Here is a 17,458-nt window from a genome sequence, read left to right as displayed (position 1 = left end):
GGCTTGCTACTAAGTAGCTGATAGTGAAAACCAGTAATTATTTTATTAAAAAATAATTAAGCTTAGTGACAGGTCAGCAGCCTGAACTGCACAGCCTGCCTGGTGCAGGATGTCGGGGAAGCTGGCTGCGAATGTGCTATCCAGTCCTGGAAATGCTGGGATATTTGGATAGATGGAAAAGGAGTCAGAGAAGGATGGTGTTGCCTCCCTACATGCTTGTCATTCCTGAGCAGGCAAGATCACTGTGTTTGTGTGGGTATCATGCTGGAGAGCTATTTTGGTGGTGTAAGACAGGAGAGGAAGAAAAGAGGAGTGCAAAGCTTACTGCTGAGCTTAGCTTCATAAAGCTATTTCAGAAAAGTACTTCTCTAGGTTGCCATGGACCAAGGCTGTTATCTTTTCTGCACCTCATGTTTTCAGTTGTTGGTGGGGGGGCGTTTTGAGGGTATTGCAAGGCAGAAGAGATGGAGAAGACACAAATAGCTGAAAGCCAGGACCAGATTCAGCCAGTGAGAATTTCAGGGGGCAAGTAGAGATGGGTGGCATCAGGTCCTTCCAGGTGAGACTATCAGGAGTTTTGCTGGCTGTTGCTGAAAACCGATTGGAACTGAGCAGCTCAGAGCCCAGCTGCCCAGACCTACCATTAGCTGCAAGGTATATGGCTTAGTGCTGCTGAGACAAGCCAACCTCCCCACCTGATCTTTCCAGCTGTAGACTTGGGAGCAGGAGTGGAAAGGCAGGATCCTCTGGTTAATCCCAGCAAGCTCTTCTGGAGCACAGAGCCTGGCAGCTCCATGGAAGCCCACGGTGCCATGTGCTTCACATCTGACTCCTTTAAATAAGGCAGGCAGCTCCATGTGGGACTACTGTAGGCAGCACCAGGGCTGGCAGTGATGACGTATGAGCCCCTGTGCCTCCCCCCAGAATCACTGGTGTGAAGCAAGATGTAACAAGCCTTCACTGACTTCTGGGTGACTAATTTTGGTGTTTCTCTACCATGGGCTGCTAAAACTGTCAACTGATCATCTCCTTTACCTGTGCAGCTGAGATAATTATGCCTGTTACAAATATTATTAATTTTCTTCTTCTGCAAACTTTGGCCAACTGCTGAAGCCTGTGGTACAGTAGGGAGGGTGAAGCCAGTGACAGTCCCTGCAAAATGTTGGATAATGGGGCATATGGCCTTCACTCTTAAATGCTTGTCAAGGAGCCCTCTTACTCTTTGCCTTGGGAAGGGGGATGCCTGATGATGGGTTGGAGCCAGAAAAGGCAAAACAAGCTCCTCCATTGGAAATCCTTGTACTTAACGTGCTTCTAAACCAGATCATTGCATCAGAACAAGACAGCTCTGCATCATTTAGTCTGAGTTTTCATGATCATCATGCTCCTCCCTGATCCTGTTATTAAAAGCCAAGAAACATGGAAATTACGATCCGTAAATTAAGACCAAACATTTATAGTAGCGAGTGAGATGAGGCTCCTCACTTTGTGGTGTTCTCATCTCCCTCTGTAAGCATCAGGAACTGCTGGAAGGAGGAAGGGATGTATAAGGAGGCAATAGCCAGAGCAGGATATCCTAACTGAAGAGTTTTGATTTCATAACAGTTATAATTCATTGGTCTCTCGAAACTGTAAAACAACATACTGATAAACAAACAAAAACTCACTGACCCTTAACACTCTGGAGGACTCTTGTTTAAGACTGCTGAATAAAAGCTGAAGTTGCATATGCATGTTTAATGTAACACAAGGCGTGTGCTGCAGAAAAAGCGTGCTTTATTCTAATCTGGTTCCAAACAGAAGCATCCAAACAGAAGCCCCTTTTCCCATCCCCACTGAACTGTTTGGTGTGTGTGAGGAAACCCCTGAATGACAAGGCCTCCATCTGCTCTTGAATGAAGTTGCGACTGGCTGCAAATGTTGTCCATATGCTTTCCCCCCCTCCTTTTTATCCCCTAATGTTAGACACCTATCCCCAAACTAAGCATCTGCTCATAATAAACTTTCCTAAAAAAAAGGTGGAGGTAGTAGTAGTAGTTAATTCAGGAATGTGTACTGTAAGAGCTACATCTGCAGTTAGAAAATGAGATTATTCATTTAGTGAATTGCTTTCATTTGCTGTTTTAAGGAATGGACGAGCCCCTGCATTCTTGTCATGGGGAAAAGAAAAGATATCAAGCGTTGGGTTCATATCCATAGAATCCTAGGACCATAGAATGGTATGGGCCAGAAGGGACCTTTAAAGGTCCCCTCTGTGATGAGCAGGGTCATGTTTAACTTGAGTATGTTGCTCAGAGCCCTCTGAATGTTTCCAGAGATGGGATGCTTACCACTTCTATAGGCAACCTGTGACAGTGTTTTATCATCCTCACAGCAAAAACATCCTTCCTTCTATCTAGTTTAAATCTACCCTCTTCTACTTTGAAAACATTGCACCTTGTCCTGTTGCAATAAGCCTTGCTAAATGCACAGTCCCCATGTTTCTCATAGACCCTCCTTTAGTACTGAAAGGCTGCAACAAGGTCTTCCGGGAGCCTTGTCTTCTCCCAGCTGAACAAACTCTCTTAGCCTATCCTTGTAAGAGAGGTGTTTCAACTCTTGAACCCACTCCAACAAGTCCATATCCTTTTTGTGCTGAGGACCCCAGATCTAGATGCAGCACTGCAGGTAGGATCTTACCAGTATGGAGTAGAAGGGCAGAATCATGTCCCTTGATATACTGGCCATGCTTCTTTAGATGCAACCCAGGCTGTGGTTGACCTTCTGGGCTCACAGTCCTTGGCAGGGTTGCTCTCAGTTCTGTAATTCCCCAGCCTGTACCAATACTGAGGATTGTGCCAAAGCAAGTGCAGGACATTGCACTTGGCCTTGTTGAACCTCATGAGGTGGCCTCTCTGATCTTTATTTTCCAGAGTGTAAACAGCAACTTGCATTTTTCATCTGTTAAATAAAAATGGTGATACTTCCAGCTGAGCAGTAGAACAAGGTCATGGTTTGTCATATACTCATGGTTTGCATGACATTATATCCTGGAAGCAGGGAAGGGTCTAAAAATTGGAGTTTTCCCTTGGTTTGTAGTGTAAAAAGATATGGATTATGTTTTCCATCATAATGACTTCTCAGCAGATACTGGGACAAGTTGACTGATAGGAAGTCATGTTTCCTAAACAGAGATATATGCTGACTCTCTAACCACTTTAAGAGATCCTGGCTGTCCATACAAATCTTACCAGAAACAAGAAAGCACTAACTTGGTAAGGGTAAACAGAAATGCTGATGTATGAGTTTTACCTCAAGTAACTCCAGTTTGGTAATTGTGCTCTCTGATCATGGTATATTTGTTTCTGTTCATGTATGTGTAATGAAAACATTGGATTAAAATAACCTGTGCCCTTTTCAGCTTGGTTTGCCCATGTTCCACAAACCTTATTTTCCTTCTGCCACTGTCCACATGACTGGTGTTGTGACATTGGCTTTTGGGGAAGTCTCCTGGGCAGCTTGGGAGCTACCCTGTTGGAAAGGTATCTCTTGTCAATGCAGAATGAATTCACAGGCTTCCCTAAAGCCTTTTCTTTCACCTGTTGATCTTCGGTTGTTGAGATTGTGCTCTTGTTTATCTTGTCTTATCTTTTATAGGGAAAAGTCATTGGAGATGCAAAACTGCTCATGAGCTGTGGTTGCAGAAAAGGGAAAAATGCTCAAGTGAAAGATTCAGATCAGGTCAGTCAATATGTACCTTAACTGATGGAAGTAAAAGACCATGTTATCTAACATCTGGTTGATTTAAACTGTCCTCTTGCATATTGGGATTCCTGGACACAGGGTCTTTGGCATGGCTGACAATACAATATTGTGTGTTTGTAGAAAAACTGTAAAGCAAGATCAGGGATTCACTGTACTAGTAGCTGTTAATGCCTTAGTCTGACTTATTCCCAATGGATTTATTAATTCCTGAATTCTATTTCTTTATAAAAATCCACACCAGGCAATGTCTTTCTTAAGGAAGATTGTAATTCCTTGCTGGCTAAATATAGACAACTTTTGATCTTATGACTGCTTAGATGGGCAGTAGTTGCAGAGACACATGACATTTGTTGCATATATTTGTTCTGAAGTTACACCATCACAATAATATTTGTTATTGAGATTCCAGAAATTGATGATCAGGTTTCAGTATTCATGATTTGGAATGAATGGGTCCTTATTCTAAGATTGGTCAAATTGAAATCGTAACCACTTGTAGGGTTCAGTAATTGCAAGTGAGACAGACTGTACTGTGAATGATAGCCAGCTAGTAGTCTTTTTCCCACCTCCTACCATTTTGCACTTATTCAGACCAGCTAAGTTTACCTCTTGTCAAAATTTTCAGTTATTATGTCCTTCCAGCTTTGTAGCTAAGCAGAAGTTTGAGTAAAGAGATCATTCTTCCAAAGATGAAATAAAATTTTGTTTTGAGCAGAAACACTTATAAATACTGGATTATTTTATGGTAAATCTGAAGAGTGAAGCATTTGATATCAAATATTAAATAACTTTGCTCTCTAATTTACCTTTTGAACAACATGTGACCAAGTATAGATCTGAAGCAGATCCAAAGAGTGTGCACAAAGCTCCAGGAATGCCTGATAATTTACTGATGGAGAAGGAGTTGAATTCTCAGAAAGAAAAATATTTTTCATTTTCAACAGAAATGTTCATCAAACATAATTAATAACAATGTCTCTAATCCTGGTTTTGTTAGTGTCTGAAAAGATCTGAGAACAGGTCTATCTGTTATGTGGTGGGCTCTGTTGTGAGCAACATTGGTCAAACTTATACGTGATTTTCAGGGATTGAGTCTTACACTGATGTTGGCTTTTCTACTTTGATTAGTATTTTCAAAATAATGAATATGTTGTCGTGAGCTATGCTATCAGTTTGCCATGAAGACAAGGATTCATATTATTTTTCTTTAAAGAATAGCATTCCATTCTCTCAAATACAAGCTTGGTTTTCTCATGTTGAGATTCTAACAAAGCAGGAGAACATTAATTAAGGATTTACCGATTTTAGTCTTTTGTATTTTGATGTACTCTTGTACTCTGATTGAATTACTCTTGATTTACAACAGGACTAAAACAGTGTCAGCTTGTATGTGGTAAAGATTGAAAATGAAATGGGAACATCTTGATTGCACTCTCTCTGACAAACCCTGACTGTTGGACCTAAAGCTCATTAATGACAATACTATAGAGTAGGTGATAGTTTTTAGAAGGGAATAAGTACTACCATTCTATTTTATGCTGAGACAGTGATAAATTGTTCTTTGCATATGGTTACTTTTTGAAATCTAATTTTTGATGTCTAGTGATGAGTTGACCATCTTGATAACACTTTTTTGCTGGGTAAGTGCTTACTTCAGGGGCTGTAATGCTCAGTTGTCATGCTCCTGGCAGGGTCCTGTCAGTATTTCAGGGGACAGGAGGTGGATGGGGAGGAAACTAGTACAGGAGGGTGAGTGCCAGTGTCTGTGAATGCAGGACCTCTGCTGAGATTATAAATTATCCCCTGGGCCCTGTAGATAAACACAGACTTCTATGGTGACATTGGCTGGGAAAGGCAAACACTTGCCGATGATCGTAGGCTAATCCTTCAGGACACTAATTGTCAGAAGACCAAGGAAGCATTATTTTATTAACAGCTTGTTTTGCTTTGTGAAGAGGAAAAACACTGCACTGGCTTTTGTTTTGTTTGCAGAACCTTAACCCCTCCTCTCACACCATATGTCAGATTTAAAAGATTTACCTTCAATGTTTTCCTTTTTTTTTTTTAGTTTTCTGGTTTTGTGTTTTCCTGTGATGCCTTTGAGTAATTGTGTGAAAATGCAACTTAGGTTTAAGTTGTGGGTTTTACATCTTTACCTTGTGAAATGTTTGGAACCAACTAGATTTTTGTGAAAGGTGATGCTTTGTAAAGATTTTAATTATTTTCACTCTTTCAAGTCAATTTTGAAACTTCCAAGATGTCCTAGACACAGTAAAAATTCTCAGCTGAACTAAGTCATAACCCCATTACTGAGGATTTAATTTACTGTTATTTCTTCAGTATGCTTGTAGAAGAGAAGGCACCTTAATCTCCTTGGCCTGAGGATGCACCCTGAGATGTGCTTCCTTGAGTCTGGCATCCAAAGGCACCTGTGTACATGGTATTTTCTATGATGCAAGTCACTAGTGTGTACCTGTCCCTGTCACTCTGGAGGGCAGAAGTCCAGGCATGCTGACATAGGGCTGGGATTTCACAGTAGAAACCCCACCTTCATGTAGGATTTACACCAGGAGGAGAGACTGGTCTTTCTTGTGTGATCTTCCAGTTCAAATGAAACCCTACAAGATGAGGTGGAAGGCTAGGCAGTGCAATATAAATCCCAAAAAAGCTTTGAAAACGTAGAAGGATATCTGTCTGGGTGCACTGAAGAACTAGAGTCTCATCTTGTGTGGATGATCTTGATGAAGCTTTGAGCTAGTGAAGCAGGATGATTGAGAAGAGTCCCAAAATAAGGTCATCTCTCTTTGTGTTCACTTGTGCCATTGGCACCTTTGCCAGTTTTCTTTGTGCTTTGTGGAAGCAAATTAATCTGTGCTCTAAGGGGCCCAGATTCAATTTCATAGATGCTCTTCAGAGTGGTTATTAGTTTCCCATTAATTTGTGCCTCCCCAAAATTTGTTATACTGTTGCTTATTATTTGAGGTTCACTGTTGCATAAAAATGGTGCTAAGCGGTATATTAAAATAAAGCAGGAAAGATAATTCTGAAGGAGTGATTTTTTTTGTGTGTGTACTTTCAGGGAAAAGCAAAATGTCATTTAAAATGAGGAAAAATGTGGCTGAACAAATAATATGCACAGTAAAGGTGTGCAAAAGGTTGAGAACCGGAAGTAGCAGAGCACTTCGTATTCTCAGCACAGGCAGCTATGCCTTCTCAGGGTTTAGTTTGATTTTTGTTTTTCCTCCCCTTCTTCCAAAATTTAGGTAACTCATCAATATTTAACTGCTCTCACCCTTTGATTTTTTTTATTACTTAACTTTTCTGGTGGCTCATGTGAACTCAAGTGTTCCCGAGAAGTCAGATCCTCCTGTCCTGTGTGTTTGGTTTTGGTTTTAATATGACAAATGTATGCCTCCTCTGGAAACTGTATCCATGCTGCAGAATAATTATTTAATGAATGGTGGATCCAGTTCATGTTGGCAAGGATCAGATTAATCATTATTAATCATGACCCCTCCAACAGTAACCTCATCCCTTGCCTAAGTGCTGCTCTTTATTAAGAACTATTAGCTATTAGTGGATGGCTGGGCCGCAGCTCTCATTGGACCAGCACAGGGCTCAGGACTTCTGGTTCAAAATTAAAAATAGATGCACATGGTCCACATTCCAGAAATGAAATAGACATCTTCCCCTGTGGGCTTCTTTGGCCTCATCTGAGTGTCCTCCTTTCCCCTGAAGTCTCTTGGGTGTTTGCCTCTTTCTAAGGATTAAATTCAGGGTTGGGGATGAATTAATGCTGCTGATGCTTTTTTATCTATCCACTTAATTTTCCTTTTTAAACTTAGGTAGATTCCAGTATGACCCAATGCATGTTCAGTCCTTGCAAGGATAATATTTTAAGGTCCATTCCAGTGATTGTAGCAGGTTTCCACAGCTGACAAGACCACAGATGAGATTAGATTTCTGGGATGCCAGTTGTACCAAGCAGACCCCAAAGCAACCACCTTTGTTGAGAATATCTGGATTCTTTGAAGAAACACTGTACTGTTGAGGTAAGGCGTGCAGCACTGTTAAATTTATGCACAAAGTTGTGAGGATTCCAACTTCTCTTTCCAGGTCACTAGACTAGGGACTGCAGGCCTGTATAAATAAATATGTATGTATGTGTGTATGTATCTATCTATCTGTCTGTCTATATGTATCTATTCCATCTGTCTGTATATCTATAGCTCTCTATCCATATATCAAAATATATCTCCATACCTGCTGGGTCACCAGAGATCTCTTCATAGTAGAGAGTAGTTTAGTTCATAATTATTCTGCTTTTCCGAACAGTGCAGATTTTTAATTTTTTTAAAGAAGTTGACAGTGCTACTAATAAATCTCAGTTAATAGTAGTAGTAGATTGCAACAAATCTCCCCACTCCCCACTATGCAGCCCTCCACCTCCCCATTTCCCTTTCTACCCCCATCCACCTTTATTACTTTAAAAAAAGTTTTGATTGACTGTATGAAAATCTAGGACAAAACCCTTTTGAAGAGAGCAAAGGAAAGAAAAATGTCTTTTTCCTCCATCTAGCTCTTTGATACCTGGAGGGTAGGACTAGAAACCTGGAGCAAACCTGCCACACTCTTTTGATCTCTGCCAGAGTTGTTGTGGGAGTAGCATTGTTTAATGGTTGAAGGAATTTATTGAAGAATAAAAGTACCAGCAAAGACCAGTACAAATTATCTGGTAAACCGCTGTCAAATTTTACATGATCAGGGCTGCTGGTAATTTCCCATCTTAAAAATCAGGGTGGGAGTTTGGTGGGGAGAGAAGGAGGGTAAAAAGTATATAAATAAATCCACCTCATTAAATAGCTAACTGGCCTAGCGTGAACTATGTCAGAGCTAAGTTCCTGTGGCAGCTGGTGTTGTAATATCTGTTGAGGGTGTAGCAGAGTGCTGAGATGAGGTTTTGGAGAATTTGCCTTAGCTTCACTGGCTCTCCCTTGCATCCTTCTGTTTGTCAGCAAGAAATCCACTGAAGCGTGAAACAAAGAGTGCAAAGGCTCACGCACTCCATCTGAAGAAGTCTAGATCACATCCTTGACCGTTAATGTTTCTCTTCACTAAGAGAAATCAGAGTAATAAAGATAAATTAAATCTTTAGCTAATTTGGAAATACATGAGTGGAAGAAAGCAGGAGGAGAGAATTAGTGGAGTGAAGGTATGCTGCCCACTGTCTTCTCCTCTAAGTTTATGGCAAGGTTTAAATCTGCTTGAAAAATCATTGGATTCTACACAGCTTATAAAAAAATAAAACAAGAAATGAAATAACAGAGAGCATGTTAAATGTCTGAGGTGTCTAGGCACTAAAGCACCCTTAAAATATTTTGTTTTTTGAATAAAACAGGATAGGTGATCATATGAGGAACATGGGATAATAGGAAACTGTCCTAGATTATCCAGTCCTTTGAGATTTCAGGAAAAAGTTACGTATAGCACCAATGCTAAGCACATCACTTCTAGCACTGGTGCCTATTAGAAGCAAATGTTGTAGCTCTGTCATTACACTCGTCCCACCAATTACTCTTCTACTTTCTGAAATACTCATCTAGTACTTCTGCATCTTGTTCCTGCCACCAGTTCAGAGTTGTTTCTCCCTGTGACATGAGTATTGTTCTCCAGCAATGTGGACCACCTTTGCTTTTCCATTCAAACACCACAGTTTTCTTGCTGCTTGGTGAACCAAAATGCTGTAGAAAAAATAGAAAACTTGTTTTAAAAACTCAAAATCTCTTCCTCTCAGTGGGATTTGATTTGGGACAAGAATGTTTGAATAGGAGACTCACCAAAAGCTTCTGGTCTGGACCTTCCAGTTTCATACAGTAGTTGTGCTTTGAATTGCTGAATCTAGTGCTAAACATCTGTATTCTTGGTGGCTGGGAAAGTTTTTTGCTTTCATTCATTTGTTGTATGTTGTGAAGTGGAAGTTGTATAAGTCTCCATTCTTTGGATTTATGTAAGTTTTTGAGGGTTAATGTTACGAAAGAAACTTTCTAAATATAATTCTTCGAACAAAAGAGGTTGAAGTTCTGGGTATCCTTTTCAAGTTCAGCTGTAATAGGTTTATGTTGTGGTGGCCTGCACCTCCCCTTCATACAATGTCATTGCTAAAGGGACATTTCTAATGAGCTTTTATAATCACCTATTTCCTTTTCTCACTCATTTTATGAATAGTCTTGTACTTACTTCAAGAGTTTCCCACCTTGTGATCTGCTCTTACAGTTCATATTAATTTGAAAATGGGTTTGGTTTCCTGTGAAGTACAGCACAGTGTACACTGAAGTTCAATAGAGCTTTCCTTTCTGCAGGAAGTGGGGGGGGGACCAAAAATCTTATGGTGCCCTATTTTTTTTCAGGAAAGGCTTCAGAAAGGGCAGTCAGCAAATTGTTGTTGATTTTGGATTGTTTTGTGGTGTTTGTTTTTTTCTTTTTCTGGTTTGCTGATTTTTTTTTCCTTTCGGATATTGTAAATGTGTGCTCCAACACAGTGCCCTGTCCTGTTCGAGATGTAAAATTCTGATCTTTTCTAGTGAGTCATGATTCCATTGCACTCACCCTCCTGAGCTGGAGCATGTGAGTCCTGGCAATTATGTTTTGTCCAGACTCTGATTCAGGATATGTATTCTGCCAACCTGACTTGACCCTGCACCTCAGTGGGACACATTATTCTCCACTTCCAGCCCTTAATTGCTGGGTACTAGCACCTTGCATTGATGGGTTCTTTGTTCCACCTTGAAGGCAGGTTCATTTCAGTGGTAGATGAAGGGAAGCTTTACAATTTTGAAAAGCAATTTGAGAGCCCTATGAATGAAAAGTGCTTCACACATGAAAAAATTAGTGTTATCAATTGTCATCATCAGCTTCAAATCCTGAATTTGAAAGAGTCATTTATACTCCTCAAAGGCAAACACGCAGCAGCGTGATAAAAGAGAACTACAGCAGCCGAGGAAAGTGCTGCCTCATGTCATTTCAGGCTCTGCAATCCTAGGGAGCATTAATACCTATTTTGTTTTCACTGATCTCTCTAAAAGTCTAGAAAGTGAAAGAGTTGAAAGAGAGAAGCTGCTGCTCCAGACAGTCCCATTCCTTTCAAGTTAGCAGCTTACCTGCTGTGAAGAGACTGAGTGAGGATAGGGACAACAAACATGAATGAAGAAAAGGCATAGGTGCACATTTGGACTTGTCCATTTGGTTATGACATAGTAAGGACCATTGTTCCCCATTGCTCTCTGGCATTTGGGCTACATTTGCTGCCTCTCCCTCTCTGTCTTGTTCCCACTTTCCCTTCGTAGATGCCAATATGTGAAGACACTATGGCAGGGTCATGTCATGTACAGTATCAGTGATTCAGCATTTAGATGATATATGCCATGTGCATTCATATGCCATTTACTCTGAGGTTCATGCTAACCAAATGGCCTGTTCAGAGCTGCTGAGAGCTGTGAGGACCAAGGAAAGTGCAAAAGCTTTGAGTAGGGTGGCAGATGGAGAGAAGGACCTGATTGTTGGTTGGAGTGTTGTGTTTGCAACTTTGTGGAGCACTTCACACTTACCTCAGCATGGATGCAAAATGCTACCTAAGCAGAACAGTGGCAATTTGTGCCCTCCTTTTGTTCATGTTGTGCCAGAGTACGTGTCAAACAAGATGAAATTTAGGTCCTAAATCTCAGCAGGTCATATGTCTGTAATTGTACTCAATCCCAATATGGTTGTTTTACATTCAGGAAACGTTTAATCGTTGCACTAGTTATTAATGGAAAATGTATTCAGATGAATCTTTTAGCAGCTCCAGTGACAACTCTTGATGAGTTTCACGTAGAAGCCTGTTTGGTTGGCCTTACTGGTAGAAACATTTTTGTGTTGCTCCATCTCAACAGCCTTTTGTTCTCTATATCTCTTATAACTCCTTTTTATATCTCACTTCATTAGTTCCTTTTTCATGCATAAAAGTCTGACTTGGTGAGAGATGGTAGCAGTCGAAGATATGTGTCTACCTTGGGTTTAAAGTTTCCTCATATAGGTAAAAAGATTTTAAAACATTGCCTCCAATGAAATCATTCAGGAGGCTCTGTCAAATAAAACAGTAACCAACTGAGTCTTTGCAGAAGAAAGAAAAATCCTTTGTGCGGGTGGGAAGTCATTCAAGCTAGAGCTTGAAATCTTTATAGCAGGTGGAAGAAGTTGTTCAGTGTCCTACAGACTGAGCTCACCCTTCAGAGGTGCTGGTTCAGTCCCTTAGTCTGCTATAGGTTTCCCACACAATCAGACAAGTAATTTAATTCCCACAAGACCTCAGCTCTTTGTAAAGCAGTGAAAGCAACACAGATACCCTTTATGTTAAAGAGTGGGGAGTATTTGGACATTAGCATGGTGTAGGCCTTGCCAGATGTAGGATAACATTGGCTTGAAATATAGTGTGGTTCCTCTTAACATTCTGACAGAGGAATGTTTAATTTTTTTTCCTATGTTATATCTTAAAAAGAACCAGACAAAAGTCTGATCTGAAGTAGGAAAAAAGTAGAAGAAAGAGCTGTATGATTTGCTGCAGGACTATTTTCCCTCTGCAACTGGTCTCAGCCTGGAGAATATATTCACAGCTGGGTTATAAACCCTCAAAACCAGGCAATATAACCTTAACTAACACAACATTACTAAGGCACTACTGTAATGGGATCATTCTGCTATGGCTCATGGGCACATTTTAAGTGTCATCAATTCAGTCTACAACTGGAGGCTGTTAACTGCAAAATCATTTTAGCAACTGCATCTTACATGCAGGAATGATCAAATATTAATGGCTTTTCTTTTGTTGAGAAAAAATGCAGTAAGGAAAAATGAAAAGCCACAGGAAACCTCACTGTACTTCCTCAGGGAGTGATGCTTGTCTTTGGAGGGCAGCAGGATCAGCCTAGCATCCTAGTATTGGCACTCAGGAAATATGGTTTCATTTTCTACAAACTTAGTGAAGTTATTTTGCTTTAATTTTCCCTCTTAGTCTTATCTCTTCAAAGACTTGAGTTATTCAGGAGAGTAGTTATTTCACTCTGTTGTTGGAATGGGTTAGACACATTGAGACTGAGCAAATAGAGAAAAACTATGAGGGATAAGACCCTGTGTTTTCTTCTCACCAAAGATGCCCATGATGACTATTTTGGTAGCTGATGTCAAGCTTTTAAAAAGAGCCTAGAATGATTTGCAAGTGATTGGGAAATATGATTACATTATGCAAAAGCTGGAATAAAAAAATGATAAAATTAATTTTCACAACCCTGTGTCCTTAGTGCACCCTGGGCTGCCTGGCTTTTTACCTTGTTGCATTATAGGCATGGGGAAACATGTGGTGATGACTTGGTGTAAAAGTTTCTGTTTAGATATGGATACTTGTGTTTAGAGATGCTGTGGGCCAAGACACCAAGTGTCCTGAAGCTGGCAAGGAGATGCTAAGCACTTTCCATGAACTCTCTGTTCCACAGTGCTGCAGGGTCAGAGCTGCTGTAGGCTTTTTGCAGGGCACTCCTAAGGTTTGGCTTTAGTCTACTCTGACTGACTGACCAATGTGTTGCTGAGGCATCGGTACCTCCTTTCACTGACTGTGTTGGGAATGGAGGCTCTGAGTTGAACCACTGCTGCCTTTGTAAAGAAGTTAACTGAAGCGTGTTTCTCAGCATTTTCCTCAGAAATCAGTGGTTGCACTTAGCAAACAAGGGAATGATTTCTGATGAATAGCAGCCTGAAAGAGTTTTTGTATTCTCTTTTTATCATCATCAAATTATGCCAAAGTGGCTAACAGTGAAGAAACACTCAAGCTTCATTTTCAAGAACGTGCTAGAATGAAGACAGAGCATTTCAAAATCAGTACTGAAGCTTGTATTCCATGGGAGTGTTATTATAAGCTGCTTTACTTCTCATCTCTAATTCCGCATATTCATAACTTAAGCCTTGTCATTTGTATTTATCTTCTGTGGCCTGCAGTGACACTGGGAAAAGTCCTTCCTTTTAATTCTCTGGCAAAAAAATAACAACACTGCAGGGTAGGATCATATCCCTACAGAATTTTAGGGCTTAAATGTTTTGTGTTGGGCATCAGATTTTTCTATCTTCTCCCCCTTCCATTTGTCCCCCTCCCCCCTCATCTGGTGTTACATATCAATCATCCTCTTTCCTAGAGGCCAGAATACAAACAGTGTAATCCCAGAGAGAAAGGATACTGATCCAGCCAGTCTTGAACATGACTATTGCTCTGTTCTTGGAGATGCCATCACTAAGTCTAACGTTAGGTTTTTGCTGATGGGAGTGTTTCAGCTAGACTGAAGAAAGGCGGTAATCTAAGAACTCACCTTTCACATCATTGAGTGTATTTCCATCCACTTTTATTTTAAGTGGATTTCTAAAACTTCTTGATTGGTTTTGTCGTAGCACTTACAGCATCATAAATACAGTTTCCTCACCAGCAATACTTTTAATTATGACTTGAAAAAGAACTTTAGATCTGACTCAACCAAGCCAACCAACCTGCTCCTGTGTTTACTGAACTGGACTTGAGATCGTGGGTCCAGAGGAGGACCATGAAGGTGATCAGATGGCTGGATGGCTGGAGCACCTCCTCTATGGGGACAGGCTGAGAGAGAGATGGAGCTGTTAAACCTGGAGAGGAGAAGGCTCTGGGGAGGCCTTATAGAGGCTTTCCAGTACCTGAAAGGGGTGTACAAGAAAGCCAGGAAGGGACTTTTTACAAATGATAGGACAAGAGGGAATGGCTTCACGCTTGAGGAGGGTAGATTTAGAGTAGGTATAAGGAAGAAATTCTTTACTGTGAGGGTGGTGAGACACTGGAACAGGTCGCCCAGAGAGGTCATGAATTCCCCCTGACTGGAGGTGTTTAAGGCCAGGTTGTATGAGGCCTTCAGCAACTTGGTCTAGTAGAAGGTGTCCCTGCCCATGGTAGGGACACTGGATCTTTAAGGTCCCTTGCAACCCAGACCATTCTATGAATCACATCATATTCTGCTGAAAGTTTGGGAATGAGCTTTGGTAGGAGCCCAGTACTTTCTCTCATCTGCTAAGCCCTTGTTAAACCCCACTATTACTTCCTCTAACTCCCCTCTGGACTTTGAATTACACTGCAGTGACCACAGCACACATGAATAAGAGCTTAACGTATTGCTCGCTTGGGTGGTCCCATTAAAAGAACCAGGTTTGCTGTCTTGGCTTCAGAGTTATTCCAAATGTTGCTACTATTTTTCTTCCTGCCCCCTACTTCTCACCTCCTTTTTTTTTTTCCCTCTTTTTTTCTTTTTTATTTTCCATGCCAAATTTCTTGGTATTTTTTTCTAACTAGTTAACTTTGGAATCAAAATATTATCTGCATAGGAGGCAGCTTTTCTGAAGGTTCATAAAATATGTATTGGAGCTGGGAATATAAAAATGCTCCCATTTTCTAGCAGACAAAATGTGTAAAGTGCTGAGTGAAAACTGAGAGGGACCCAGCTGAAAGCTTTGAAAATCACTGGCAGTTCCAATGTGCTGTATTTATGTTGACTTGGAAAGCTCAGTCTGGTCCAGATGAGGTCATTTGGTTGGGAGCACATGTGTCTGAGCAGAGCCAGGAGAGAGGGAAGCCTGAAGGATTCTTCAGCTCTCAGATGTTGAGCTGCCAGGGAGCAGCAGTGGGAGGGGGACAGGCACCCTTTCTATGTGTTGATCCTGGCATCAGAACATAACACTGGGGTAGAGATGTTGTAATGTTTAAGTTGATTTCTTTTAAGACACACGGGACAGCATAGCTTTTGTATTCTCAGCTGTTTGCTGGGTAGGGTTAGTGGGGGCAAAGCTTGACAATGTTTAAGAATCTGAGGACAGAAGAATGTGTTTATGTAGGGGTGTCTGTAGTTATTAGTTCATATGACCTAATGCATCAGAGAGCCTGTTATTTCATTTGAAGGGGTCCAAATTTCAGTTTGTTGTCTTCAACCCTTGCCCTCTCAGTACCTGATAACTGCTCATCATCATTTGAATTTCTCCTCCCTCTGCTCCTCCATCTTCTCTTACTCCTGTCATCAAGAAGATTAATAGCTTGGCCATTTGTCTCTATGAAATTTCACTTTTCTCTCCTGGAGCTCCATCTCCACCACTGCTCCATCCATCAGGGGGAAAAAGTTTCTGTGCCCTCCCAAAGCAGCCCTGTCCTCCCTGCTCCCCTGCTTCCCACCTCTCTGCCAGCAGCATGGTTGCCAGTACTTTGCACGAGGAAGCTGCCTCTTAAAAATAAACTGTGCTGAAATCAGAGAGACAGAAACCATGCCAGCCTCACAGTTCATTATTGGTAATGGCAATCTATTTGATTTCCATTTGCAAAAGGTAGCCTGCATGTGTTCCTCACCATCTAGCCTGTCTCTCTGCACCATTTTCTGGGTAAATTCAGGTTCCTCATGTCTGCTACTTAGTCTACTTTGTGATTTGCTTGCTGTAAGCCATAGTAACCTCTGCATCAAAATCAGTGTGGAAAATGCCTGGTAAGTTCTCTGACTTAATTGCCTGATTACTCATTACCAACACCAGGTTGCCATCTGCAATGGTCTTGAGCCTCTTCTCTCATCTCTTCCAGTATTACAAGATTTTGCTCCTTGCAGCTGGCTTTTGTTGCCAGTTTACACCAGAGAAAGCCATCAGAAACAGACCTGTGTTTCCTTTCCTTACCCCAACATGGTATTACTTGGGTTCAGATGGCCATTTATACACAGCGCTCCAGCATTGCCAACGCTGCACTCCAGCATCTCCAATACTGCCTGGTTGTTACGGCGTAAACCTGGGCTGAGGACTTAGGATAAAATGTAACTTTCCAGAAGATGTCTTTACTTACAAAAAAGAAAAAAAATATGAAGGGGGAGAAGATAAATCAAGCATTATATTGTTAGGTTGAACACAGCATTGCTATCCTTGAAGCCTGCATGACCTGTGGCTCCATGTCATCATCACACACGGGGATGGGACTCTCAACTGTGTTCCTACAAGAGGGGACAGTGGCAAGGGGCCTCCAGGAAGGTTCAAGAAGGGGAAGATGCACCCTGGGCCCGAGGAGGAGCTGCCTGTATTCACTTTCACTTGATTTACTGGAGCAATTGAGTTTGTCAGAGAAATGTGAGATGGGCTCAATCAGCTGTCACATTGAGACACTCCTGTCACTACTGTCAATAGCTTCGAGTTTCTGATCCTTTCTCAGATTAGCTCTGTGCCAGAACATCAAATGAAAAGCTGTTTGGGGCTCGGGAAGGGGAGAAACTCTAAGCAGTTACCTAGGAATCAGTTTACAGACTTCAAAGCACTGTCAGGTTTATTCTGATGGCCTATAGCAATGCATGGGGACCAGTAATGCATTTGGAGTGTAATATAGACTCTCCTCTTCAGCCCCATGTTTGCTTATAGATTGTGAAGCAGGATGGAAGAAGAATAGAGGCATCTTTCTTGGTGAACCCAAATGGTATGCAAATGGCCTGCCTCCCCTCTAAGACTTGCTCTTTAGCTTGATGAAAAAAGTTGTTATCTTACCTTTCATCCTGGAGGACTCTTCTACATTTCTCATGGCACTGAAATGAAACCTTTTATGATTGAGCTGGATCATGAAAAGGCATCACCCCTGACAACAGGACAGGGGTGAAAAGAGGGG

At 41.3% G+C, this 17,458-nt stretch overlaps 1 protein-coding gene across 1 annotated transcript in view; it reads left to right on the top strand.

Moving 5' to 3' along the window:
* Positions 1-17,458, top strand: part of SETBP1 (SET binding protein 1) — a 260,174-nt gene that overhangs the window by 29,851 nt on the left and 212,865 nt on the right. The window contains exon 2 of the mRNA XM_054398103.1: positions 3,637-3,720. Within this exon, the coding sequence (XP_054254078.1) occupies positions 3,637-3,720 (84 nt within the window). The remainder of the gene's footprint in view (positions 1-3,636; positions 3,721-17,458) is intronic.

This window comes from Indicator indicator, chromosome Z (genome assembly GCF_027791375.1).
Source record: "Indicator indicator isolate 239-I01 chromosome Z, UM_Iind_1.1, whole genome shotgun sequence".
Taxonomy (NCBI): domain Eukaryota; kingdom Metazoa; phylum Chordata; class Aves; order Piciformes; family Indicatoridae; genus Indicator; species Indicator indicator.
This window is presented reverse-complemented; position numbering and strand designations above follow the sequence as displayed.